Source organism: Orcinus orca, chromosome 17 (assembly GCF_937001465.1).
Source record: "Orcinus orca chromosome 17, mOrcOrc1.1, whole genome shotgun sequence".
NCBI classification, from domain to species: Eukaryota; Metazoa; Chordata; class Mammalia; order Artiodactyla; family Delphinidae; genus Orcinus; species Orcinus orca.
The window spans coordinates 54,295,189-54,322,526 of NC_064575.1; the positions used below are offsets into that span (position 1 = coordinate 54,295,189).

Genomic DNA, 27,338 nt, shown 5'->3' on the forward strand with positions numbered 1-27,338 from the left:
ATACTTTCACTGTACCTAGGTTTACTAGAAATCAAATAAGACCTTATTACTGTTAAAGTTTGTCAGCAAGAAAAATAATGGTATGAAAACGTTTTAAGTAAATAAAATAGAGGTAAATAAGAGCTTTAGGTAAACTCTTTAGGAATAACTGTTTTAGGAATGTCTACTTTAAGGACAATATCTCCAGATTTTGGTAACCGGAAACAAAACTAAGTTAAACTACGAGAATTTCTTCACTATCTGGGTCATTACAAGTAGGATAAAATACTAGAACATTAATTGCTGGGCAGGCCTAAGTTTACCTACTTTTGTCTTATGAGAAACTGAAGATGTTTATTAGATACATGTCTTGTATCACATTGAAGAAAGAAATTCTATAAGACGGTGTATGTTTCTAGAGGTTATAAAATACGTTCATAATTATCAATCAGGAAATGCTGGTATGACAGTTTATAATTACTTGCTTCTTGGTTTTTGCTAGAGATTAAGATTCTAAGGTTAAGAATTATAAGGGAAACATTTCAGTATGCAAGGAAAGTAGGATGTGTGTTTTCAGCCAAAAAAAGGGGAATGAAAATGTATTTTGTTAAAAAAAGGTCATTTTGTCCTAGAGCTGGTTGTGTCTAAATGGATACATAAAGTTGTCAAATGTTTGTGGAAAGGGAACACTGAGAGTTTTGTACATGATCAGGATTAGCCTAAATTAGATAAGATTGAACTTAATTAAGAAAGTGAATTTTAAAAGTAAAGTGGTACAAAACCTGAATTTGGTTCTCTGAAAGGACAAAGTTTTCTTAAAATACTGAACTGTTTTTGATAATAGATTGTGAGTTTCTTTGTGTTTAAGTGATCTGTATTTGCTAGTGAGATCTTCTATTGTCACTTTAGTTATGTGAATGGGTGTTGTTTCACAGTGACCTGTGATTCTATTTGACCAAGTGTTGTAAAACTTCTTGATATTTTTGACAAACTTCCCAAAGATAAAATCCTAAATGAAGCTCATCTGACCTCTAGCTAATTTTGAAGTTTTCCAAAGGGTCCCTAGAATACCTCAAAATATTTGTTTTCTCTCCATCTCAGAGAGAGGAATATTAAACTACTTAGGCTTCTTTGGTATGTTAAATTACATGGGAAGCATTGTCAAATAGGTGGTGATGAAACTTCTTAGATTGTACCCTATGGGTAAATGTTACCAACATACATATTCTAGAAATTATATGGAACTCCTAAAATTCTGGTAGGTCCTGGTAAAAATTATATCAGTCATAATTTTAGTAATTATCTTAAATTGTTGTGTGTCACAGCAGTAACCAAGTTTTCCAATTGCATTATAATCAGGTCTTTAACCTTGACTTTTTAAGTCTTTTGACGTTTATAGGCAGTTATCATTGTACTCTTTTTGCAAAATGCTTCATCTTCAAGAAGATCCACAGAGAGTACTTTTTGACGTGAACAGATTTCTGATAATTTTCACATCATACTGCTGAACTGGGTAAGAAATTAGAATTCTAATCAACTGGATGGCTTCATGTAACTGTTACCAGAAGATTAAGATCAAGGACTAGTCACACAGGAGTGGGTGAACAGACTGTGGTTATAATTTTTGGTTTTTGTCTGAAATATTACTGGGTTTTAATCTGTTTTCCAGATATAAGGAAACCTTTGAAATATACCTCTGTAAGTAGAACTGAAACCTTATCTTTTCTCTCTACTAGATGCCTCCAGAATTTGGAAACGCTTAGGTTCCCAGCAGCTTTATCAGGCCTGTAAGGAAGGCCACCTCCTAAAAGGTACAGGAAACTCACTGTATTTTGGGGACCTCGAGAAGAGAGGAATTCGCCTAAATCCATCACCCAAATCTATAAATATCACAGGTTGAATGTATGACATACCTTTGGTATGGGTTTCCTAGCCCTGAGGTTTTTAAAGTTCAATCTGAGAATCTTTATGAAAAGTTCCAGCACAGCCAATTTAAAAGTCTATGTGGTCAATTACCCAGACTTATTTTGCAAACAAATAAGTCTTAATTTGGCTATATTTTGTAGAAATGAGGGTACTTTTAGAGAGAAAAAGATTGTTTCAGTGAATACAGAATTCTAGTTTTGTTAATTGATGTCTGTATTTACTGGCGAAGACTCACTTCCCAGATAACTCCTTGTTAATTTAGTCATTAAAAAGACACTGTTTCTGAAGTTTATCACAGTAATCTAACTTTGGAAGAAGATCAAGATGCATCATGACCTGCAACCAGGTTATGCATACTGGAGAAGACATCAGATAAAGGACTCTTTTGGGCCACTTCGGAGGGGACCTTATCAGACCTCTACAACCGAATGAACTGCAACTGCAATTTCTGACACCTGACTTAGACTAAGACCAGCACTACCAGACCAGGATGAGAATATTACATCAGAAGTAGACAGCTGACCCAAGATGCCAGAGCAGGTCGGTATACTGATTACTTTGACAATTGCTCAGACTTTTGCTAATGAACCAAATGTATTTCTTGGGCTCAATCCCATGCAAGTTTCAAAAAAAAAAAATCAATCCAATTGCTGGGTTTGTGGCCAATTACCAGTACTCCCAGGTTGCCTTGGTGCATTTCTCCTCTCCAAAGCTCTAACTGGATGGTTCTTAGACATTTTATTTCAAACGAAACTCTAGCACCATGCAAGCTAACATTGCCACCAATATCACTAACTGATACCCTCTTACCTGGCCAATTAACGGTGCATGTTCTGAACCTGGCCATAATACTCCTTTTTTATTAGATGTTGAATATTGGGTAGCTCCTAACAGGACCCAATGGATTTACTGAACAAGTTTATGACCTTGGCTCTCCCCAGGTTGGTTAAGAAGATAAAAAACTGGTTTCCCTTGGGCTCAAGGTCACCTATGGCTACCGTGGAAACAGCCCCTGTCAATCTGTAATGTGAGTACTCTGGTTACTACCAGTTTTCCAAATGGCATGAACATTTATCCATGATATTTGTTTACTCATCTTATGACCCATGAAGTGTCAGATTTCTGCTCTGAACAATCCTCTTCCTAGTTTAGGGGAAATATTAGGAAAATGGTTTTGTTTAGGAGGATTTTGGCTTAAATCTTTGCTAATGATATTGCTACTACCACCAATTTAGTTTGTGGAACTTATAAGTTGATACTTTCCTGCCTTTCATGCTGTGTCACCTACTCGTACTAAGATAATGTCTAAATGACTTGAAACTATAGATCACATCTGTAGTTCTATATAAAATAATGGACATACCCCACACACATGTGAGGAAAATTGGTTTAAGTCTTACTGGACAACTTAGAATTGAATGTCAGTCCTTGCCAAACATCCTGCTAGTACAACTCCCCCGAAAGGAGAGAATCGGGCCATTAAGACCAGGCATCAAGGGACAGGCAAGCAGCCATCCTGGTTTTGAGGGACCGAATATTTGATCACCTAACACTTTCTACTGAAAGATTATTTCACAATTTCCCCCCATTGATCATTAAAGGTCATATTTTATGGCAAGACAAGAAAAACTTAAACTTTTCTCTGCCCTTTGGTGGCCTCTCTCCCCCCTACTATGCATTGTGTATCTGCATTATGCATCGGCCAAACCTTCCCCATTGGCAGAGATACCTGCTCAACCATAGAGAGCAACACTCTCCTAGCATCAGAAAGACAACTCCTTAAAAGATAGTATTCCTTCTTGATCTTGTAAGGGGCCAAGATGATGCTTAGACTTGGATTGTGTAAACTATCAACAACACGTCATCTAAATGTATAGCCTTCTGTCTCAACAAACTTCTATAACTGTGTCTTTACTTCACTTCTCAGAGCTTTCTGAGATGCTCTTCCTGGGTTGTAATATCCAAATTTGGCTCAAATAACAGTTTCCATTCCTTAGGTTGACTGATTTTTGTCAACATCTCATAGTGGCTTGCTTCCTCCCATATGTCAAAATGTTTCAAATACTACCTCCTCAGAGACCTTTCCTGACCCCAGCTGTCCTACCTAGCATAGCAACACTATTCCCAACTCCTTAGTTTTACTTCTAGCATTTAATATTTGAAATTATATTATGCATATTTATGTTTTGTCACTTCACACTAAAATGAAAATTCCCTGAGGGCAGGAATGTTTTGTAGCTCATTTACTGCCATATCCTCAATGCTTGGTAACATACATGGCACAGCGCAGGAAAGAGTGCTGTAACCGTTGATCGAGTGGAATGAATTCTCTTCTCAGAACTCGTGCAGGGCTTGTAGAAATCTTCTTGCGTGTTCTTAATCTAGAACTGTAGTTATTTAATGCTTATTCATCCCACAAGCCTGTATGCTCTCAGAGGACAGGAATTATGGCTTATTAATTTAGGGGTACACAGGAGGCATTCAAATAATGGCACTACCTCTAAAACTCCAAATATCAACTGCAACTTGTCTTTCCATACAGGGACTATTATCAGGATTTCATGTGAATAATAGTATTATTCAGAAAGAGGAAAATACATCACATTTAATTTATAATGCATTCCTCTGCATGTAACGAGATACAGTAAATACAATTAGGTACTTATCTTTATTTTTAAAACAAAGCCATTTTCAAAATATTTAAAAAAATAGACCTCTTTTCAAAGAACCATCTAAATATGGCTTTGACAGCCACAGTATTTTATTTATAACAAATAGATGGTACTGCAAAAAGCATTCATACATGTTTACGTAAATAAAAATGTTAGTATCATTCTGGCACCTTTTTGGGGCAGGCCTTTATATTTATAGAAAAATTACCGTAACTCAAAAGTAAAATCAATAATGGCCTTTACTGTAATTTGTATTTAAACCTGAATTTGAGCAACCAGTGTAGACTGGTAACTTATTTGGGATCTGGACTCACATATCTGAAATCTGAAGTAGAAAGCTAAAGCTTCTCATTTCCATACAGTTTATCAACAAATGTACCCCAGTCATTCTAGTATCTATATAAGGTGATCTATTAGCAACACCAGTAAAGTGATTTATAGACAAATATGCTAAGGGCTGACACAGCTGGATCCTAGTTCAGATTTTATAAAAAGACACTAAGTACCTATGCCGAAAAATAATGTGATCCAGGATTACATTTTAAATGATGAAAGAGCTTCTGGGAAAAAAAATTAGTGATGGAGTGACAACAGATGTCAGGTACTTCTCAAATTAAGAGAAGTACATAACTGCATTCCAAATGAATTAAAACAAAAGCACATTTACAGTGGATTTTTTTCCCCCACCAAACTTTCCCGTTTCAAAAATGGTCAGGATTTGGGCAACTTCTTTCCCAGCAAACACTCGAAACAGCAATGACATCTTTTAAGAAGCCTTTTTTTTTGCTATTGCACAGAGGTTGATTTTAAAGCCAATACAAATGAGTTCAGAAAAAGGAGCGGTCTTCAAATCCATTCAGCAAATGCTGCAAATCAGCTTCTACGTGGACAATGAAATGGAGAAAATCTGTGAAACTCTCCATTTGGTGTCAGTTTTACTGTCGTGTTGCTGGCAACCATTTCAGGTAGAGGAAGCCAAGTCCCATACGTATGGGGAAAGCAAAAGCAGAAAAACATTGTGAAGGCTTAGCAGTTCTGTGACTTCTAATGATTATAGACCGAATTCAATTATGAGCCATGTTGCTGTGCAGCATTCTTCTGAGTTTCATGTCTCAAATACAAAGGAGCACATGGCTGCCTTGGGCAGATGTACTGGAATTATCTTCTTTTAGTTTACTTTTTCTTTTCTCTAAGGCCAAGTAAAAAATGTGAGATATTTTCATATACCACAAAGGTAATACAGCAGGCTGGAGTCACTCTAATCAAATTGGGGGCAATTCCTTTGTAAAATCCACCGATGCCTTCTTTCCTTTAGAGAGAGAAAAAAAGGATATATACAGATATATACATATATACACATATATACTTAATTTCCTACAGAGCTAGCCTGAAGATAAAATTATAAACATCTTTCAAATGCCCTTAAATGTGTGAACATGTAACAGTATTAGCTGATCTAATGCAGGCATTAAACATCTCAAAACTAATAAAAATGCTAGACAACACTAAACATAGCACACAAAAATAAAACTTTATTTTCTTAATGCCTAGAATTGGAATAAAGCCTTGAAACTTTTCACTTACTTTCTCAATATATATATTTACTAAAGTGAACTGAATTTAAATGTTTAAATACTCTGTTCTGGCCTTTTAGAATTAAAAAGAAACGTGGGGATGTATACCTATAACAATTTAAACATCCCCACACTGAAGACATGCATGTCTTCCATACATGGAAACAAGTGTTTGCGAAAGTTCTGCTACCAGTAGCAGATGTGGGGCCTTTTTTCCTTTTCTTTTTTTAAATTGGAGTATAATTGCTTCACAATGTTGTGTTAGTTTCTGCTATGCAATGAAGTGAATCAGCTATATGCATACATATACCCCTCACTCTTGGACCTCCCACCCCCCCATCCCACCCATCTACGTCAACACAGAGCAAGGAGCTGAGCTCCGTGAGCTATATAGCAGGGTCCCATGAGCTAGCTATTTTACACATGGTAGTGTATTTATGTCAAACCTAATTTCCCAATTCATTCCATCCTCCCCTTCCCCCCGCCAACATGTCCACACGTCCGTTCTCTACATCTGTGTCTCTATTCCTGCCCTGGAAATAGGTTCATCTATGATTCCACATGCACGCATTAATATACGATATCTGTTTTTCTCTGACTTCCTTCACTCCGTATGACAGACTCTAGGTCCATCCACATCTCTACAAATGACCCAATTTTGTTTCTTTTTATGGCTGAGTAATATTCCATAGTATATATGTACCACATCTTCTTTATCCATGCATCTGACCATGGACATTTAGGTTGTTTCCATGAGCTGGCTATTTACAAATAGTGCTACAATGAACACTGGGTTACATGTGCCTTTTTGCATTGTGGTTTTCTCAGGGTATATGCCCAGTAGTAGAATTGCTGGGTCATAGGGTAGTTCTATTTTTAGTTTTTTAAGGAACCTCCAGACTTTTCTTCACAGTGGCTGTATCAATTCACATTCCCACCAACAGTGCAAGCGGGGTCCCTTTTCTCCACACCCTCTCCAGCATTTATTGTTTATAGATTTTTTGATGATGGCCATTCTGACTGGTGTGAGGTGATACCTCACTGTAGTTTTGATTTGCATTTCTCTAATGGTTAATGATGTTGAGTATGCTTTCATGTGTTTGTTGGCAATCTGTATATCTTCTTTGGAGAAATGTCTATTTAGGTCTTCTGCCCATTTTTTGATTGGATTTTTTGTTTTTTTGATATTGAGCTACATGAGCTGTTTGTGTATTTTGGAGACTAATCCTCTGTCAGTTGTTTCGTTGGCAAATATTTTCTCCCATTCTGAGGGTTAGTCTTCGTCTTCTTTATGGTTTCCTTTGCTGTGCAAAAGTTTTAAATTTCATTAGGTCCCATTTGCTTATTTTATTTCTATTTTCATTACTCTAGGTGGTGGGTCATAAAAGATCTTGCTGTGATTTATGTCAAAGAGTGTTTTTCCTATGTTTTCCTCTAAGAGTTCTATAATGTCTGGCCTTACATTTAGGTCTTTAATCCATTTTGAGTTTATTTTTGTGTATGGTATTAAGGAGTGTTCTAATTTCATTCTTCTACATGTAGCTGTCCAGTTTTCCCAGCACCACTTACTGAAGAGGCTGTCTTTTCTCCACTGTATATTCTTGCCTCCTTTGTCATAGATTAGATGACCACAGGTGCGTGGGTTTATCTCTGGGCTTTCTATCCTGTTCCATTGATCTTTCTGTTTTTGTGCCAGTACCATACTGTCTTGATATTGCTCCAGCTCTGTTTTTCTTTCTCAAGATTGCTTTGGCTATTAGGGGACTTTTGTGTTTCTATACAAACTGTAAAACTTTTGGTTCTAATTCTGTGAAAAAAAAAAAAGCCATTGGTAGTTTGATAGGGATTACACTGAATCTGTAGATTGCTTTGGGTAGTATAGTCATTTTCACAATGTTGATTCTTCCAATCCAAGAACATGGTATATCTCCCCATCTGTTTGTATCATCTTTGATTTCTTTCATTAGTGTCTTTTTTTGGTTTGTTTTTAAGACTGTTTGGAATTTATTCTCTTAAATAAGAACGGTAACATTTGTTAAAAAAAATTAAAAGTACAACACCTTACTTTCACAGTAACGGAAAAACAAAGTTACGCAATTAAATAACAACACCACAGGTTAAAAACAGAGGCAAACACAAGGCTTCATGGCAGGAAGCCTGGAGGTGGACAGGCGCACCGTTCTGGCACAGCTCTGGCCTCTGTACCACGCCTGGGGACCCGCCTGCCGCCCTCTACCCCAAGCTTAACGGACCAGGAAAAGTGGGGTGCAGAATCCCTTAATTCACTGGTCAGGCCTTCAAGGCCATGCTGAGGGCCCTTTCTGGAGAGACTAAGGATTCCACTGTCCTACAGACATACTAAACACCAAGAGACACCAGGGAGTTGTGGTAACAGACCTGGGGTGGGGGGAAGGGGTAAACACAGGCCTGAAAGCAAAGCAAACCTGGGGTTCCTGAGCAAGAGCCCTGCTCCCCTGGTTTGTCTAAGTCACCTTTCTGGGGTTGGGAGTATGCACTGCTCACTTTCTGAGACACTTGCCCCTGCGGTCCCCACCTCCCCCAGGGTGCCTGGCTACTCTGTTCTCCCCAAACCCCGACCGGAACACTAAGCCAGGTCAGTGGCACAGTCCCCAGTGTAAGCCAGAACCAAGGAACAAGAAGCTTGGGAAAAACCTTCCCTAGTATTGTTATTATTATTTAGGGCACAATACATAAACGTGTACTTGTATATATGAAACTAAACCAGAGCAAACATATGTGTGTATATATATAAATGTTCACACAACACCATCTACTTTGACTCTTGGGGTAGGGTTGGGGAGGGAAGCTGGATTCGGATTCTCTTTGCTTTTCTAATAGGCTTTCCAGAAATGCCTATAAGAGAAGAGGGCTTGGGAAGCAGTGGGAAGATCTCGTAACTTCCTCCTGATGGCAGGAACCCAGGATCGTACCGCGTGGCTATTCTAGCTGGTGTGGGAAATGCCTGCATTTCCTAATGGCTCATTCAGCATCCAAACTATGGAACCCAAAGGTGACCATGCAGGTGACCACGGGCATGCACCAGCCACAGCGAGGCAGCCTTTTATGCTAAGATCCTCTTTCCACAAGACGACAGACAACGAAGCCTTTCTCCCATCCCATGTCTGTGACCTGTACTGGAAGCGATGCTCTTCTGTTCCCTATGATACCCCAAGCCGGTACACTTCAGTTTTGGTTACCCGCTATGTGAGGTGTAAAGGGGATTCCTCTGGATGAAAAGATCTAAAAACCTTCAACCGAGGGTCTTGTATTCAACGAGAAAACATCCCACTGGGGTTTTTCTTTCTCTGCCTGTTGTTATCCAAATGTTTCCTCAAGTCAGGGAAGGTACGATGAGGCCAGGGTAAGAAAATCTGTGCCAGGTCCACTGACCTGCAGCAGAAATATAAGAAGCTTTTGAAACAAAGCATTTACTGATTTTGAGAACAGAAAAGAGGGTTTCTACATTAAAAGATGCTAAACCAGGCAGCAGCTGGAGGCCAGGTTGCCAGAGACAGATGATGCTGGACTAGATTCTAACTCGCGGGTTGTGTTTGTGTTTTTGGCAACAGCAGTCATTTTGGTGTAAGAGGAGAAGAACATAAGGGAAAAGAGGGAAATGCCCATCAGTGTCTTAGTTTTCCGAGTATAGGTCTTTTTGTCTCCTTAGGTAGGTTAATTCCTAGGTATTTTATTCTTTTTGTTGCAATGGTAAATGCGACTGCTTCCTTAATTTCTCTTTCTGATTTTTCTTTCTTAGTGTATAGGAAATTCAAGAGATTTCTGTGCATTAATTTTGTATCCTGCAACCTTACCAAATTCATTGATTAGTTCTAGTAGTTTTCTGGTGGCATCTTTAGGATTATCTATGTATAGTATCATGTCATCTGCAAACAATGACAATTTCACTTCTTTTCCAATTTGTATTCCTTTTCTTTCTTTTTCTTCTCTGATTCCGTGGCTACGACTTCCAATACTATGTTGAATAATAGTGGTGAGAGTGCACATCCTTGTCCTGTTCCGGAGTGTAGAGGAAATGCTTTGTTTTTCACCATTGAGAATGATGTCTGCTGTGGGTTTGTTGTATATGGCCTTTATTATGTTGAGGTAGGTTCCCTCCATGCCCACTTTCCGGAGAGTTTTTATCATAAATGGGTGTTGAATTTTGTCAGAAGCTTTTTCTGCATCTGTTGAGATGATCATATGGTTTCTACTCTTTAATCTGTTCATATGGTGTATCACAATGACTTGCTGATACTGAAAAATCCTTGTATCCCTGGGGTAAATCCCACTTGATTATGGTGTATGATCCTGTTAATGTACTGTTGGATTTGAATTGCTAGTATTTTGTTGAGGATTTCTGCATCTATGTTCATCAGTGATACTGGTCTGTAATTTTCTTTCTTTGTGACATCTTTGTCTGGTTTTGGGATCAGGGTGATGGTGGACTCATTGAACGAGTTTGGGAGTGTTCCTCCCTCTGCAGTTTTTTGGAAGAGTTTGAGATGGATAGGTGTTAGCTCTTCTCTAAATGTTTGATAGAATTTGCCTGTGAAGCCATCTGGTCCTGGACTTTTGTTTGTTGGAAGATTTTTAATCACAGTTTCAATTTCATTACTTGTGATTGATCTGTTTGTATTTTCTAATTCTTCCTAGTTCAGTCTTGGAAAGTTGTACCTTTCCAAGAATTTGTCCATTTCTTCCAGGTTGTCCATTTTATTGGCATAGAGTTGCTTGTAATAGTTTCTTATGATCCTTTGTATTTCTGTGGTGTCTGTTGTAACTTCTCCTTTTTCATTTCTAATTTTATTGGTTTGAGTCCTCTCCCTTTTTTTCTTGATGAGTCTGGCTAAAGGTTTATCAATTTTGTTTATCTTCTCAAAGAACCAACTTTTAGTGTTATTGATCTTTGCTATGGTTTGCTACATTCCTATTTCATTTGTTTCTGCTCTGATCTTTATGATTTCTTTCCTTCTACTAACTGGGTTTTCTTTGTTCTTCTTTTTCTAGTTGCTTTGGGCATAAGGTTAGATTGAGATTTTTCTTGTTTCTTGATGTGAGACTGAATTGCTATAAACTTCCCTCTTAGAACTGCTTCTGCTGTGTCCCACAGGTTTTGGGTCGTCGTGTTTTCGTTGTCACTTCTTTCTAGGTATTTTTAAATTTACTCTTTGATTTCTTCAGTGGTCTCTTGGTTATTTAGCAGCGCACTGTTTAGCCTCCATGTGTTTGTGTTTTTTACAGTTTTTTTCCTATAATCTAATCTCATAGCGTTGTGGTTGGAAAAGATGCTTGATACAACTTCAATTTTCTTAAATTTTCCGAGGATTGATTTGTGACACGAGATGTGATGTATCCTGGAGTGTGTTTTCGTCCGCTTTCAGATGGAATGTCCTAGAAATATCAATTAAGTCTATCTGGTCTATCCTGTCATTTAAAGCTGTGTTTCCTTATTTATTTTCATTTTGGATGATCTGTCCATTGGTGAAAGTGGGGTGTTAAAGTCCCCTACTATGAATGTGTTACTGTTGATTTCTCATTTTATGGCTGTTAGTATTTGCCTTATGTATTGAGGTGCTCCTATGTTGGGTGCATATATATTTATAATTGTTATATCTTCTTCTTGGATTAATCCCCTGATCATTATGTAGTGCCCTTCCTTATCTCTTATAAGAGTCTTTATTTTAAAGTCTATTTTATCTGAAACTAGTATTGCTACTCCAGTGATTTCCATTTGCATGGAATATTTTTTCCATCCACTCCCTTTCAGTCTGTATGTGTCCCTAGGTCTCAAGTGGGTCTCTTGTAAACAGTATATATATGGGTCTCCTTTTTGTATCCACTCAGCCAGTTTGTGTCTTTTGGTTGGAGCATTTAATTCATTTACATTCAAGGTGATTATCGACATGTATGTTCCTATTACCATTCTCTTAATTGATTTGGGTTTGTTTTTGCGGGTCTGCTTCTTCTTTTGTGTTTCCTGCCTAGAGAAGTTCCTTTAGCATTTGTTGTAAAGCTGGTTTGGTGGTGGTGAATTTTCTTTAGCTTTTGCTTGTCTGTAAAGCTTTTGATTTCTCCATCGAAGCTGAATGAGATCCTTGCTGGGTTGTAGGTTTTTCCCTTTCATCACTTTAAATGTATCCTGCCACTCTCTTCTGGCCTGCAGAACTTCTGCTGAAAAGTCTGCTGATAACCTTACAGGGATTCCCTTCTATGTTATTTGTTGCTTTTCCTCTGCTGCTTTTAATATTTGTTCTTTAATTTCATTTTTGTTAGTTTGATTACTGTGTCTTGGCGTGTTTCTCCCTGGGTTATCCTGCCTGGGACTCTCTGTGCTTCCTGGACTTGGGTGGCTATTTCCTTTCCCACGTTAGGGAAGTTTTCTACTATAATCTCTTCAAATATTTTCTCAGGTCCTTTCTCTCTCCCTTCTCCTTCTGGGACCTCTATAATGCGAATGTTGGTGCATTTAATGTTGTCCCAGAGGTCTCTTAGGTTGTTTTCATTTCTTTTCATTCTTTTTTCTTTATTCTGCTCCTTGGCAGTTATTTCCACCATTCTACCTTCCAGCTCACTTATTTGCTCTTCTGTCTCAGTTGTTCTGCTACTGATTCCTTCTAGTGTATTTTTCATTTCAGTTATTGTGTTGTTCATCACTGTTTGTTTGTCCTTTAGTTCTTCTAGGTCTTTGTTAAACATTTCTTGTACTTTCTCCGTTCTATTTCGGAGATTTTGGATATCTTTACTCTCATTACTCTGAATTCTTTTTCAGGTAGGTCGCCTATTTCCTCTTCATTTATTTGGTCTTGTAGGTTTTTACTTTGCTCCTTCGTTCGTAACATTTTTTTTGTTGTCTTGCCTTTTTTGATGGGTGGGGCCGTGTTCCTGCCTTACTGGTTGTTTGGCCTGAGGTGTCTAGTACTGGAGTTTGCAGGCAGTTGGGTAGAGCTGGGTCTTGGCTCCGAGATCAGGACCTCCGGGAGACCGCACCCTGATTAATATTCCCTGGGGTCTGGTTGCTCGGGGGCTCCTCTCATCCCCTTAGGTGTCTGTGGTCCCCCACCAGTGCCTGGTAGGTGTCCTAGTTGTGAGGAGTCAAGAACTCCGCGTCCTCCTAGTCTGCCATCTTGACCCCGCCCCCCCCGGGGCCTTCTTAATTCTATTAAACTAGGTTTTTTATGACTTCCTATGTTCAATGCCATTCAAATATTCTATAATACCTAAATTTTAATTAATTTGTCAAGGTACTTTCACACATCTCATTTGATTTTTATAAACAACTCTGTCAACCTAGATATTCAAATTTTATAGATGAAGAAGTCGAGGCTCATGGTTTTCTATGGAGTAAATGGGATATGGGGAGGAAGGGTCCATCAGCCATGTTTTCACCACAGACACTGGTCTTTGCTATAAAACTAATGATGTCAACTGGACGGTTTAAGATTTACAAGGTACCTCCTAAGAGCCATTTTGATATACCACATACTCTTACCTCCATGTCTTTGTGATTACATCCAATACACCATTGTAAAACATGTGTTGATCCTGCAGACGAGCTCTTACAACTTGGTATGGGTATGTTGCTGCCACAGCAAATATTTTGGATAGTGCTGCAACTGATATATATTCTACCGTGCTCTAAAATGACAACAGAAAACATTTGTTTTTCTTTAGGTAGGGTTTCTTTAAAAATATAGAAGTAAAATTTACATAGGGAAACCAACACTGAAGTGGATCCACAAGTGAAAAATACTGTTTCCCCTCTTGAAACAAGGTCTTTCAATGGGGTTCTATTTTTTACAGTTGTGTGCCATTATCCTGTAAAGTATTTAACTATAAATTAAATTAGTGGCAGAATCAGTACTTATCATCATAGCAATACTACCAAAGTAAACGTGACAAAATTTCCATCTATTAAATTCCCATAAAAATAAATACCAGTGTTTTTTCAAGTATCACCTTACCAACTGTGCTTCTGGTAATCTATTGGTATGTTGGTTGTATTTCAGTTTCAACAATTCATATGCCATAAACTGAAGGGCACCATGTGATGTTCCAAACAGCCCAGGAATAAACCCCTAGAAAGGAACAAGTGAAGAAAAAAAAAAAAAAAGGCTAAACTAAGCGAGTTTCCAAGGGACCACAGCTTCCGGGGAGGGGAGTAAGGAATGAGTGACCTCAATGTGTGACTTAGAGAAATGGTTACTCAACAAAGTTTTATTTTAGACAGTCCTTCACACACCCACCAGTGTCACGATGATACTTCTTATGGTAATGAGGATAAACAGTTTAAAGTACAATTTCAATACAGATTTCGGTTGTCATTAAATTGTTCCTTGCCTAAGTCTGGTTTCTTTTCAGGACTGAGTACAGGTCATTCCGAACTCAGACAATAGAGCCAAGGGAAATTACAATTGTCAGCTATTAAAATATATTGATAACAATTCATTACCTTATACAATCCACGCACACCTTCATACTTATATATTTTCAAAAGTGTATCAAACATTCCTTTATATTGCCGCTGTGAGGCATTAACAACACCATCGTACTGTAACATAAGGCGAGTTTTTGTTACCCATAATGGGTTGGTAATGCAGAGGGTCATGGCTCCTGAAATCAGATTTAAATAATATTACTCAGCATACAGGTACTTTCTCACTTCTGACAAGCTGAATTAAGAACAGTCCATTTATATAAAGAATGGGGCTGTACCTGCAACAGCAAGGTGTGGTCCCTGAGGCACAGACCTAGGGTTAATGGGTAGACATAGTGTTTGGTGGTCTTAAAAAGTTCCCCATGTGGTTAGTGAGAAATAAATTTAAAAGGTGATGAAAATGTGAAACACTTTCCCTTTGAGGTGTGAGGGTAGCAAAGATGTCCTGGCTCCTAAACAAAGTGGCCTAGTGTGGAGAACAGACCGAGGTCCTGGGAAGCAGATGCTGATAAGGAGATATATATATACTTAGGAGGAGGACACAGTACAACCCAGAGGGGCTGAAGATTAGGGGAAAAGGACCAGCAATCCAGCAGCTCAATCATCTGTGCATGTGCACACGTATACCCACCCCAACTTTATCACCCTCTTCCTCAAACCCACTCAAAGTAGCCACAACACCTCAAAAATTAAATAACTATGTAATATTAAAAGAAATATTTACATTCTTTACAGATAGTGATGATTTTGTTAAAAAAAAATCAAATGGTTAAGTTTCTCATTTGCCAAGTTTCCTAAGTAGTCCTTTATTCAACAAGTATTTATGGAGTCCTATTGTGAGTCAGGTCTCTGCTAGCAGCTAGGTATTCAAAATGAGCAAGATAATTCTTGCCTTAAAAAACAATCAGTAAACATTAAGAAACCAAGGTGGGGAATTCCCTGGCAGTCCAGTGGATTCAGCACTTTCTCTGCTGAGGACCTGGGTTCAATCCCTGGTTGGGAAACTAAGATCCCACAAGCCGTGCAGCACGGCCAAAAAGAAAAAAAAAAACCCACCAAGGTAACAAGGTATCAAAGTAGGAGTTAAAAGACTTAAGAGTCCTACTTTGTTTTTCCTTCTGAATATTACACATACATAAGGCAATTAAACAAGACTATTTAATTGTTTAATTTGAAAACTGAAATCATATTTTAATGGAAGAAACACTATACCAAATCATCTTAAATTAGAGAGTCGTAACCTTTCTAAATATTATACCCTTTGAGACAAGTAAAATTCTTGAAATCTATCCAGAGTAATCCATCAGAATACTTACCTTCTAAGAAATTTCATGTGATAACTGATTAGTATAGTTAGATGAGCATATTTAAACTCAGGTGTTCATAGGAAAAAAAGCAAATAAAGAACAAAAGTGAAAATCAAGTTGGAAGTTGATGTTTTATATTTCACACACTACCTTACCAGCTTCAGCAGCTGAGATGAGATATTCTGTTGCCTCTAACCTTTCTGCTCTTCCTTCTGTCTTATATGATTTGATGGCATTGTAACTAAAAGAATTAAACATGAACAGGTGTATAAATATTTGAATGGGTGACATAAAGCAGTAAATTCTATTTTAAAGTGTGGGTAACTTAAAAATACCTCAAAAGTAGAAGTCAATACGTAATCCAACTACAAAACAAGACCTTTTTCAAATAATGGATTTACTGGAAATGGTTTACTGTAAGACTATACCATCTCTCCCCCCAGATATGTAGGCTGGCAATACATATGTAAAATATTTTCATCACATGTTCAACCATTAATAAAAACAGCAAACAGGAAAACTGGAAGGGGGAGGGTATACTGGTGCAGCACTTGGGCAGACAAAAAAAGGGCAGCTAACTATTACGTTCAGATACTGTGGTTGGCAATTCTGATACATAAAACACTCCACGGATCCCACCTAACAGATTAACAAGGACCATAGTGGCACACAAGAAATCATAACAAAAGATAACACAAACAGTACCATGAGAGATTCAGGAACTATTACTGAGATCAGAGAAGGCTTTGTGTAGGAGGCAACACGGAGCCAGGTATGGAGAGACAGGTGCAGTTTCAATAGGGAAACACAAGCATGAGCAAAAGTTATAGGGGTGGATGGGAAGACAGGGCAAACTGAGCTACACTTGAGTGGCACACTGACATTTACGCTTTACTTGGCAGAAAACAGCCACAAAATGCTTCTGAGTAAGGGAGTTAAATCACCTTTTTTGTCAAACTCCAATTTCCACTTTCCTCCAGGAAGAAGACTTCAACTAAATAAATCTTTCCAAACTTGACCAATCCATTCTATCATAAAACAAGTATACTGTTTTATGATAATTTCAACACATAAACCTTACATGGCTTGCCCTTAGAAACTCTCTTTAAAGAACCCACACAGCTCTGAAATTATTAACATAATAAATTTTATACATACGGTTTCGCCCATCTAGGAATGTCTTACAACTGAAAATAGGAAAAATATTTAAACAATATTAAGGCTGATTTATATTTTGATTTCACTTAGGAAATATTTTAAGGTTGGTTTGTATACTGCCATAAGATTATGAGAGATCAAGTAAAATGTAAGACACAAAAGAGAAGAAGGCAAATATACCGGGTACTGATGTTTTTCTAAAAATGCGCTGTATTAAAACAAAAGCCTCCCCATTCATGGATTCAGTTTCAGATATCAGAGGCAAGCTCAGAGCAGCACGCACTCCTCCACTGCGGTGTGATAATACTTTGTGTCCATGCCCTTGTACACTCAACAACTTGAATATGGCTGCCACAGGTGCTTTCTGTGGCTTCTTCAGTAAGCATCCAATATCAGTGATTACAAACGGTAATGATACCTGACAGTGAAGGAGTGAGGAAATGAATGAGCTACAAAGATGAAGGAGCAGGTCAAATAGGAGGTAAGAAAGAACATGCCTCAGACTCTTTCAGTCATGCACTGGCTTTGGCTTTCTGTTCCCATAGGGCTATCCTGTGATACATGTTCTTATGAGGACTCCAAGATCTGTCCTCTTCTGCTTTTCCAACTTCATTATGAATCAATGTATTTTGGGAAGCCACCTTCCTGAATCCATCTCACAGAAATGGCTTCTGGAAGAGTGTTTCTCCATCTCATCCTTTTACCTTCTTATTAATAACTTTTTTCCAGACTAAATGCCTCTGATAATAGCTTACAGAGAATGAGACTAATATGCCATTCTGCTCTTTCTAGCCCTTCCAATGCAGAGAAACTGATTAAATGACTCACCTTGCTTCACCAACTGATTTTTAAAAAAATCATTAAAAACATAAATTCCTTTTTATTTACTACTGTAAAATCTCCCAGACCTACTCACAAGAAAAAGTAGAGTCCCCAGGATAAGCCTGCACCCCACACATTTGGGGTTACTCCTTGGTAAAGTCCCCGTAGTCCATCAAGTTTCCAAATGGTGGTCAAGCAATGCAAAACTCCTTTATATTTCGGTCTCAGTTCCAATCCATCACTCACTGCAGTAAAGGATACACAGAGTTAGGTGGGAGCAAAGTTCTAGCTCTGAATTATATATAAACATATAGATATCACACAATCAATCACAGAAAGGAGGTAAATTCAAAAGAAAAAAATTTTAGGTAGATAAAATTATTTTCCAGGATTTGATATTTTTAAATTAATAAATTCATATATTTATCTAAGTTTTAAGTGTGTAGTATACCCTCAATAAAAACTTGGATAAAGATGTGAGGAGCGATAAAGCAAATGTAGAGAATGGGATAAACTTTCCTGGAAATTCTCTTGCTACAGTCCCCACCAACACACACACACACACACACACACACAAATCAGAATAGAAAGTAGAAAATCCCATTGTTTTCTTACTCTCAAAAGTTCTAAATTAATAAAACATGATAGGGTAAAACAAAAACTGATACTACACACATTCTGTGTTACTTAAATAAGGAGAATTCAAATCTGTTTTGGAAGTTTAAAAGATAATGCTTATTTTAAATAACTTCTATTTCATGAAAGACTCCACAAGCCAATAAGAGATTGAAAACAATTTGTAGTATAGGGTTAATATATCTAATTTACAAAAAGGATTCACAAATCAATAAGAAAATGACAAACAGCCTCTAAAAAACTTATAGGCAAATTACATAAACTATCAATTCACAGAAAATTACTATGTGTAATTACACATAGTAATTTTCTGTGGATGGAACAGAAATGGAACAGCATGGAGAGCCCAGAAATAAACCCACCCACTTATGGTCAATTAATCTATGACAAAGAAGGTAAGAATATACAATGGAGAAAAGACAGTCCCTTCAGTAAGTGTGCTGGGAAAACCGGACAGCTACATGTAAAAGAATGAAATTAGAACATTCTCTAACACCATATACAAAACTAAACTCAAAATGGATTAAAGAACTAAATGTAATACCAGATACCATAAAACTCCTAAAGGAAAACATAGGCAGAACACTCTTTGACATAAATTGTAGCAACATTTTTTTGAATCTTTCTCCTAAAACAAAGGAAATAAAAGCAAAAACAAACAAATGGGACCTAATTAAACTTAAAAGCTTTTGCACAGCAAAGGAAACCATTGATGAAACGAAAAGACAACCTACCAAATGCGAGAAAATATTTGCAAATGATATGACCGATAAGTGGTTAATATCCAACATGTATAAACAGCTCCTATCACTCAACATCAAAAAAACAAACAACCCATGGCACAGGGGCTGGGTGCTGAAACACGGGCTGCAGCGAACAAACTGGGGGAGAGGACTGGGGTTGGTTGTGAAGAGACTGCCCAAAGGGACTGAAGTGTGGTCTGAGCCACAACAGGGTGTGTGTAGGGTGCAGCCCAGATCTGCCATAAAAGCCCCATTGTTAATACACACACACACACACACACACACACACACACACACACACACACACACACACACACACACACACACACACACAGTGAGGGGTGGGGCCCCGCCATAGCAGCTTCATTCTCAGTGTGCTCACAGCAGGTGTGGCTCCGCTTCTAGGAGCTCTTGGAGTGCGCAAGTGCCCACACGTAGAGATGAGACTAAAATCTGAGCAGATCCCTAGTGCTGGAGACTTCAGAAGCGGGGCTGAAATCTGAGCCATGTCCCAGCAGCTGTGTGGATTTATGCTGCTGGGGCTCTGAAGGTGTAGTGCCTGTGGGACATTGGAGCATATTACTGGCACTGGAGCAGGTCTGGTGTTAGCACTGGTGGGCTTTGTGGGCACCTGCATGCAGAGGTGGGGCTGGGGTCTGGGCTGATTCCATAGCTCCCATGGGCGGATCCCCGTGCTGGACTTCAGTGGCTCTGTGCTGGCGGCTTTGTGAGCACAGCACCTGAGGGACATCCTGGCCAATTGCCTGCATTCCCAAGGCTGAGGGCAGTGCCAACAACACTGTACTTTGCGAGCTCACACAGGTGATACCACAGAGTGCATTTCCTGGTGGACAGCTCCTGAGGAGGAATACTCAGCGCCTCCTATCCCAGCAGGAGCAATCCAGTCCCACCTACCTCACAATGTAGCTTAGAATCAAATATGGGGGCTTCTACTCCAACAACTGGGGAGCAGACCCTGCCCCTGACAGGGCTGTGACAACCACAGAGCAAACATGAGGTCCCGTTCATGATCCAGTGCAGGCTCTGGTTACCGCCACAACAATCACACCCCCTCTCAAGGGGATAACAGCCAGCACACACTGAGAAAAAGCAGCAGCAGGCATCCATACTAAAAACAGCCCTTGCACCAAAAATATTAGACTCACGCAGGCAACACAGGGATGCTCCCACATAAAAACAGCCTTTCAAGACCACAGTAGATAACTGTTTTTCCTAAACTCATAGTCAGAGAAATATAAATAAAATGAAGAAACAGAGAAACCACTCGCAACTAAAACATCAAGAGACTTCCCCTGAAAGAACAAGCAATGAAATAGCCCTTGCCAGTCTACTAGACCCTGAGTTCAAAAAGGAGGTAATAAAAATACTGAAGGAATTAAGAAAGGATACCAACAGAAATGCAGATTACTGTAAAAATGACATAGAAACTATAAAGAGGAGCCAATTAAAATTAGAAAACTCATTTGCCAAGAAGAAAGCTGAACTAAAGGCAATAAATAGCAAACTGAATAATGCAAAAAACAAATAAGTGATCTGGAAGACAGAATAATGAAAATCACCCAATCAGAACAAAAGACAGAAAGACACATGAAAACAATATATGAGACCTATGGGATAACTTAAAGCATGGCAATCTATGCATAATAGGGATCCCAGAAAGAGAAGAAAGAGAAAAGGTGATCAAAAATGTATTTGAAGAAATTATGGCTGAAAACTTCCCAAACCTAAAGAAGGAAATAGATATCCAGGTACAGGAAGCACAGATGGTCCCAAACAAGATGAACCCAAACAGACCTACACCGAGACATATTATAATTAAAACAGCAAAAGTTAAAGATAAAGAGAGAATTCTAGAGGTAGAAAGAGAAAAAAAGTTGATTACAAGGCAACTCCTGTAAGGCTATCAGCTGATTTTTCTACAGAAATGCTGCAGGCCAGAAGGGAATGGCAAGATATATTCAAAGTCTTGAAAGGGAAAAACGTACAACCTAGGATACTCTACCCAGTGGGATTACTGTTTAAAATCGAAGGAAAGATAAACAATTTCCCAGACAAGCAAAAACTAAAAGAATACAGCAATACTAAACCTATGCTAAAAGAAATATTGAAAGGTCTTCTCTAAATAGAAAAAAAGCAAGAATCTAAACGAAAGAGAATCACAATTGGAAAGTAAATCATTTAAATAAGATAAATGTTTTTTGTGAAAGCAATTATAACTATAAACAGATAAACATGAAGATGTAAAAGAGGCCATCAAAATCATAAAATGTGGGGAAGGGGAGTAAGAAAACATAGATTTCATTTTTTTTAAGAATGTGTTTGAACTTATATGACTATGAGTCTAAAGCAGGTATACAGTAATGGGTTAATGTACTTGAAAACCAGGGAAACCACAAATCAAAAACACAACCGATTCACAAAAACCAAAAAGAACTCGTGCATAATTTTTAAAAACCCATCAAACCAAAAAAGTAGAAAGAAAAAGAAACAGAAGAAATACAAAGTCAACTAGAAAACAAGGTTTAAAATTGAAATAAATCCCTATCTATCAATATTTACCTTAAATGTCCATGAACTAAATGCTCAAATCAAACGACAGAGTGGCAGATTGGATTAAAAACAACAAGAACCTCCTCCAATATACTGCCCACTTTAGAGTGAAGGACACACATAGATTGAAAGTGAGGGGATAGGGACTTCCCTGGTGAGGCAGTGGTTAAGAATCCGCCTGTCAAAAAAAAAAAAAGAAAAAAAAGAATCCGCCTGTCAATGCAGGGGACATGGGTTCGATCCCTGGTCCGGGAAGATCCCGCATGTCACGGAGCAACTAAACCTGTGCACCACAACTACTGAGCCCATGCGCCACAACTACTGAAGCCCACGCGCCTAGAGCCCGTGCTCCGCAACAAGAGGAGCCACTGTAATGAGAAGCCCACGCACCACAACAAAGAGTAGCCCCCACCTGCCACAACTAGAGAAAGCCTGCACTCAGCAACAAAGACCTGACACAGCCAAAAAAAAAAAAAAAGAGGGGATAGAAAAAGATATTCATGCAAATGGAAATGACAAGAACAGTGTAGGAATACTCATATCAGACAAAATAGACTTTAAGACAAAGGCCACAAAGAAAGATAAAGAAGAACAGTATATAATGATAAAAGCATCAATACAAGAAGAGGATATTACACTCAATATATATGCAACCAATATGATCACCTAAATACATAAAACAAATACTAACAAAGAGAGAAATTGCTGGGAATACAATAACAGTAGGAAACTTTAACATCCCACTGACGTCAATGAACAAGATCTTCCAAATAGTAAATCAACAAGGCAACAGAGATACTAAATGATACAATAGAACAGGTAGACTTAATTGATATTTTCAGGACATTATATGCAAAAAACCCCAGAATACACATTCTTTTCAAGCATGTGTATTTCAGAATACACATGAAACATTCCTTAGGATACACCACATACGAGGACACAGAACAAGCCTCAACAAATTTAAGAGGATAGAAATTATTTCAAGGTCTGCGCTCTGGGCTCGACTGAGGCTCCCTGGCCGCTTGCGCTTTTTGCTCCTTCTCCAAGATGTTGGCAGTCAGCGCACTGAGGCAGGATCTGGGCGAGCCTCGTGAAGATTGCTTTGATGGTGATCACAGCTTTGAGGACATAGGGCTAGCTGCTGGCCAAAGCCAAGAAGAAAAGAAACGTTCTTACAAAGATTTTTTAAGGGAAGAGGAAGAAATCACTGTTCAGGTAAGGAATTCTTCCAAGAAGAGGTTAAAGGACAGTGAACTTTACTTCTTGGGGATGGACAAGCACAAGAAGAGGAAGCACTCCTCTGATGATTACTACTATGGAGGACAGTGATTCTTGTTCTGAGTGCTGATCAACCAGGGTGAAGGAGGAGAGAGGTGGAGGGCTGGCATTTTGGAAGATTCAGCATAGAAGAACAGTCTTCATTTGTGATACACCAGATATTTTGTCTTTGGAATTGTCACAGAAGAAAAAGTCCCGCCCACAATCTGCTGACACAACTATGGACCTGTTGAAAGGGATCACTTCCCCTCTGGCAAAAGGCACCAAGCCCCCCCAAAAGACAGGAGAAAAGTCCTCCAGTTCTTCAAGCCATTCAGAGAGTAAAAAGGAACACCACAGGAAGAAAGTCAGCAGAAGCAGTGGGGAGCTGTCCCTGGAGGATGGTGGTTCCCACAAATCCAAAAAAATGAAACTGCTCTATGTGAACACTGAGACACAGACCCTTTGGGAGCCTGATGGGTTAAAGATGAAACTTATTCTCTCACCAAAGGAGAAGGGAAGCAGCTCAGTTGATAAGGAGTCTTTTCAGTACCCCTCTCAACAAGCAATTGTGAAAAAATCCTCTAAGACGTCAGCTTGAGATGAGCAAGGTGCTTTACTCCTAGGACACGAATTACGGAGCTTTCTGAAAACAGCCTGGAGGAAGTACAAGTCATTCTCAGATTCACATTCGTCTCCTGGCCCTGAAGGCTATGGGTCTGATGCCTCCCAGTTCCCAGAATCCCACAGTGCTAACCTTGATCTTTCAGGGCTTGAACCTATTCTAGTAGAATCAGGCTCCTCCTCTGGCGGGGAGCTGGAGGCTGGGGAGTTAGTGATTGATGATTCTTACTGGGAAATCAAGAAGAAAAAGAAGTCGAAGAAGAGCAAAAAGAAGGACAAGGAGGGCTTCCCTGGTGGCGCAGTGGTTGAGAGTCCACCTGTTGATGCAGGGGACACGGGTTCCTGTCCCGGTCCGGGAAGATCCCACATGCCGTGGAGCAGCTGGGCCCGTGAGCCAGGGCTGCTGAGCCTGCGCTCCGCAACGGGAGAGGCCACAACAGTGAGAGGGGCCCGCATACCGCAAAAAAAAAAAAAAAAAAAAAAAAAGAAGGACAAGGAGAAGCATAAAGAGAAGCGACACTCCAAGTCCAAGAGAAGGTTGGGACTTCCTGCTGCACCAGCGGGAGAGGTCCCAGCGCCGCCCGGCCCTCCGCCCAGCATCCCGTACACTGGAGCAGCCGCCCCTCCCCCACCGTTTCCTGGCCTCCACACGGATAGGCACAGTGAGAAAAAAAAGAGAGAAGGACAAAGAGAGAGAGAAGAAAAGCCAAAAAAGAACATGTCGGCCTACCAGGTGTTCTTTAAGGAGTATCGTGTAACCTTTGACCATCTAGGCATAGATTTTGGGAAACTGCGTAAAAAACTGGCTGAGGGGCTTCCCTGGTGGCGCAGTGGTTGAGAGTCCGCCTGCCGATGCAGGGGACACGGGTTCGTGCCCCGGTCTGGGAAGATCCCACATGCTGCGGAGCGGCTGGGCCCGTGAGCCATGGCCGCTGAGCCTGCGCGTCCGGAGCCTGTGCTCCGCAACAGGAGAGGCCACAACAGTGAGAGGCCCGCGTACCGCAAAAAAACCCCACAAAAAACCCAAAAAAACTGGCTGAGGTGTGGAAGCAACTGCCAGAAAAGGACAAACTGATTTGGAAGCAAAACCCTCAGCATCTGCAACACAAACAGAACAAAGCAGAAGCTACAACTGTGAAAAGAAAAGCATCCAGCTCAGAAGGTTCCATGAAAGTGAAAGCTTCCTCTGCAGGAGTACTGTCGCCCCGAAGAAATCCGCACCCACCAACATGCTATTATTACCCGCCTCGCCAGACAAAGCCCCCGGGACAGAGCCTGTCGACGTGGCCGCTCATCTCCAGCTGTTGGGAGAGTCCCTGAGCCTCACTGGACACCACCTGCAGGAAACCCAGGGCATGGTGGCTGTGTCTGGCAATCTGTCAGTGCTTCTGGATTCCATCATCTGTGTGCTTGGCCCCTTAGCGTGTGTGACCACACGACTACCTGAGTTGAATGGCTGTCCCAAACAGGTCTTGTCAAACACGCTGGACCACATTGCTTACATCATGCCTGGACCGTGACAGCAGACTCCTGGGACAGAAACCTTATCTTGCCTGTTGCTGGCTTGTGTATATGTGACTGTTGCAGATCCCTTCACTGGCCTCTGGGTGTAGATTTTAAATTTTTATATATATGCATAATGTGTATATATATATATATATGTATAATGTATAATATATACATAGGACTGTAACTACTTTGCTTTTAATAATTTTATGAAATGGCAAAGGTCTAGCCAAGAGGAAACCTTGGTATGAATATGGGCTTGGGATTATTTCTTCTCCTGTGGTGGATGAATCTGCCTTAAAAACCAATGTAACTTGGGGGCTGGAGGCTTGTTCTGGATGTCAAGTGCATCGCTTTAAGGTCAGCCAAAATGTGATTTTTTTCCAAACTCAATTGTACCTCCAGACCCATCACTGACCATTTGCCTTACCTGTCTTACAGTCTGAAATGCAATGGGAAAGATTATGGGAAGACGTTAGTTAACTGAAAGTACAAAGCTTTACAACTTGAAGTGACCTAGGTGGGAGATGATAACATCATTCCCATCTGAAAGTTGTTGCGATGGCTTAAGTGAACTTAGTAGGGGGCTTCATCCCAATTCCTGCTCTACCAGCGTCCATGTCTCAAAACTTATTGTAATCATTGGTACCATTGGCAGCCTCAGTCAGAGCCAAGGAGATTTGTGAGCCCTGGAGAGGGTAAGGCCGTTAATGCCACCAGCTGAATGGACTATATTGTGAGCTGACCCACAGCATTTGGTCTGCAGAGCTAAGAGCTGTTATCTTCCATTGGCAGCGTCAGCTTAGCTCACAGTTCTGCTGCTTAGTTGCTTGGTGGGTGTGGAAGGTGAGCTTTGCCCAGCCTGATTCCTGGGTTCATCTCATTGGCTCCCCTGTTGGGCAGATACACAGTGTTCTGCATTCCACACTTAAGCAAATTGCGAAAAAAGTACTCTATTCTCATGTAGGTTTGTTTATGTGCATGTGTGGATGTGTTTTAATTATGTGTATTTAACTCTTTAAACTCTCTTAGATTTTAATTTATCCTGTAAATTTCTGTATATATAATTTAAAAACAAGAGCCTCCACCAGCAACAGCATGTGGAAGATACAGATTTGTCATTTCTTCCTCCCCTCCTTCCTCTGGTCTCTTCTGCAAACTCCAAATCATCTACACGTTCAGGTACTGTGCCTCGGAAAGGAATCATATTGGGATTCTAGTTCTTTACAACTGAACAGTGTCAAGAAACTAAATAAAAAGGAATGTTACCATTCCCAGCTGCCCTTATTTCCAAAGAACCAGATTTTTGCTTCCCAGTTCCAAAGAAAACAGTTGAGGGCTTCAGGGTTGTTTTTAAATTGGGTTTGAGAGTCCACGTCAAAACCAGACTCTGAGGTGACTGCTTTCTTCCCTTGGCCTGGATGGAGCACCGCAGTATCAAAGTAGATCTTTGAGGAAAGTGCCGCCATCCTGCATCCTATTTAATTCCTTCCTTTCTTCCCACCAGTGTGGTCACAGGGCTGTTTTTCTTAAAGGTATTCTGGCTGCTGAATGCCATTCTCACCTCACAGCAGTTTTGAGATTTAACTGGGGAAACAGAAGGAAACAGGAATGTTTGGGAACCAAAATCACGAAGAGCAGAAATCCTGGTTTGAGTTTGTGTGTTAGCACCTGTCCCACGCCTCCTCTGTACCCATGTCAGTTTCCTGTTTGACATAGAGTATCAAGGAAGGGCCTCAGAGACATGGATTAGTACAGAAAGAAGTCAATCCTACCATTGTCATTTGTACACATTAATAAAGTCCTGATGAGGACCTGATTTTTGTTTGTTTTCCTTTAAAATCCAACCCTATTGTATTTGTATTTAAAATTTGTACACATTTGTATAATCTGTTCCTTGTGGTATTTGGTACTGTTAGAGGAAAACCTTTGGATTCAAACCTTCTTGCAGTTTTTATATCATTGTTTTATTTTGTCTTTTAAATAAATTCTAGCAGTTTGATCCAAATCCCATTACAGTTGTATAAAGAAATAAAATTTTGTACTTACATTATTAAAAATCACATTTTTAATATTTGTAAAGAAAAAAATTATTTCAAGCATCT

The 27,338-nt window shown here is 39.5% G+C and overlaps 2 protein-coding genes and 1 long non-coding RNA gene across 3 annotated transcripts in view; 2 read left to right on the forward strand and 1 right to left on the reverse strand.

Annotated features, from left to right (window-relative positions):
- Positions 1-1,105: 1,105 nt before the first annotated feature.
- On the forward strand, positions 1,106-2,287 carry LOC125961722 (uncharacterized). The gene is made up of 3 exons (XR_007472650.1): positions 1,106-1,492; positions 1,716-1,790; positions 2,194-2,287. It is a non-coding gene; the product is annotated as an uncharacterized LOC125961722 (long non-coding RNA).
- Positions 2,288-4,490: 2,203 nt separating this feature from the next.
- SLC25A32 (solute carrier family 25 member 32) overlaps positions 4,491-27,338 on the reverse strand; it is a 49,500-nt gene continuing 26,652 nt past the window's right edge. The window contains exons 2-7 of the mRNA XM_004275314.3: positions 17,988-18,138; positions 16,069-16,154; positions 14,622-14,782; positions 14,134-14,247; positions 13,662-13,807; positions 4,491-5,886 (exon numbers count right to left, since the gene is read on the reverse strand). Of these exons, the coding sequence (XP_004275362.1) occupies positions 5,751-5,886; positions 13,662-13,807; positions 14,134-14,247; positions 14,622-14,782; positions 16,069-16,154; positions 17,988-18,138 (794 nt within the window). The 3' untranslated portion in view covers positions 4,491-5,750. The remainder of the gene's footprint in view (positions 5,887-13,661; positions 13,808-14,133; positions 14,248-14,621; positions 14,783-16,068; positions 16,155-17,987; positions 18,139-27,338) is intronic.
- LOC105748261 (HMG domain-containing protein 4-like) lies at positions 22,684-27,305 on the forward strand. Its single transcript, XM_049700526.1, is given in 4 exon segments — positions 22,684-23,165; positions 23,281-24,519; positions 24,750-24,931; positions 24,934-27,305. Coding segments are annotated over 4 exon segments (2,007 nt in total). The 5' UTR covers positions 22,684-22,893; the 3' UTR covers positions 25,248-27,305.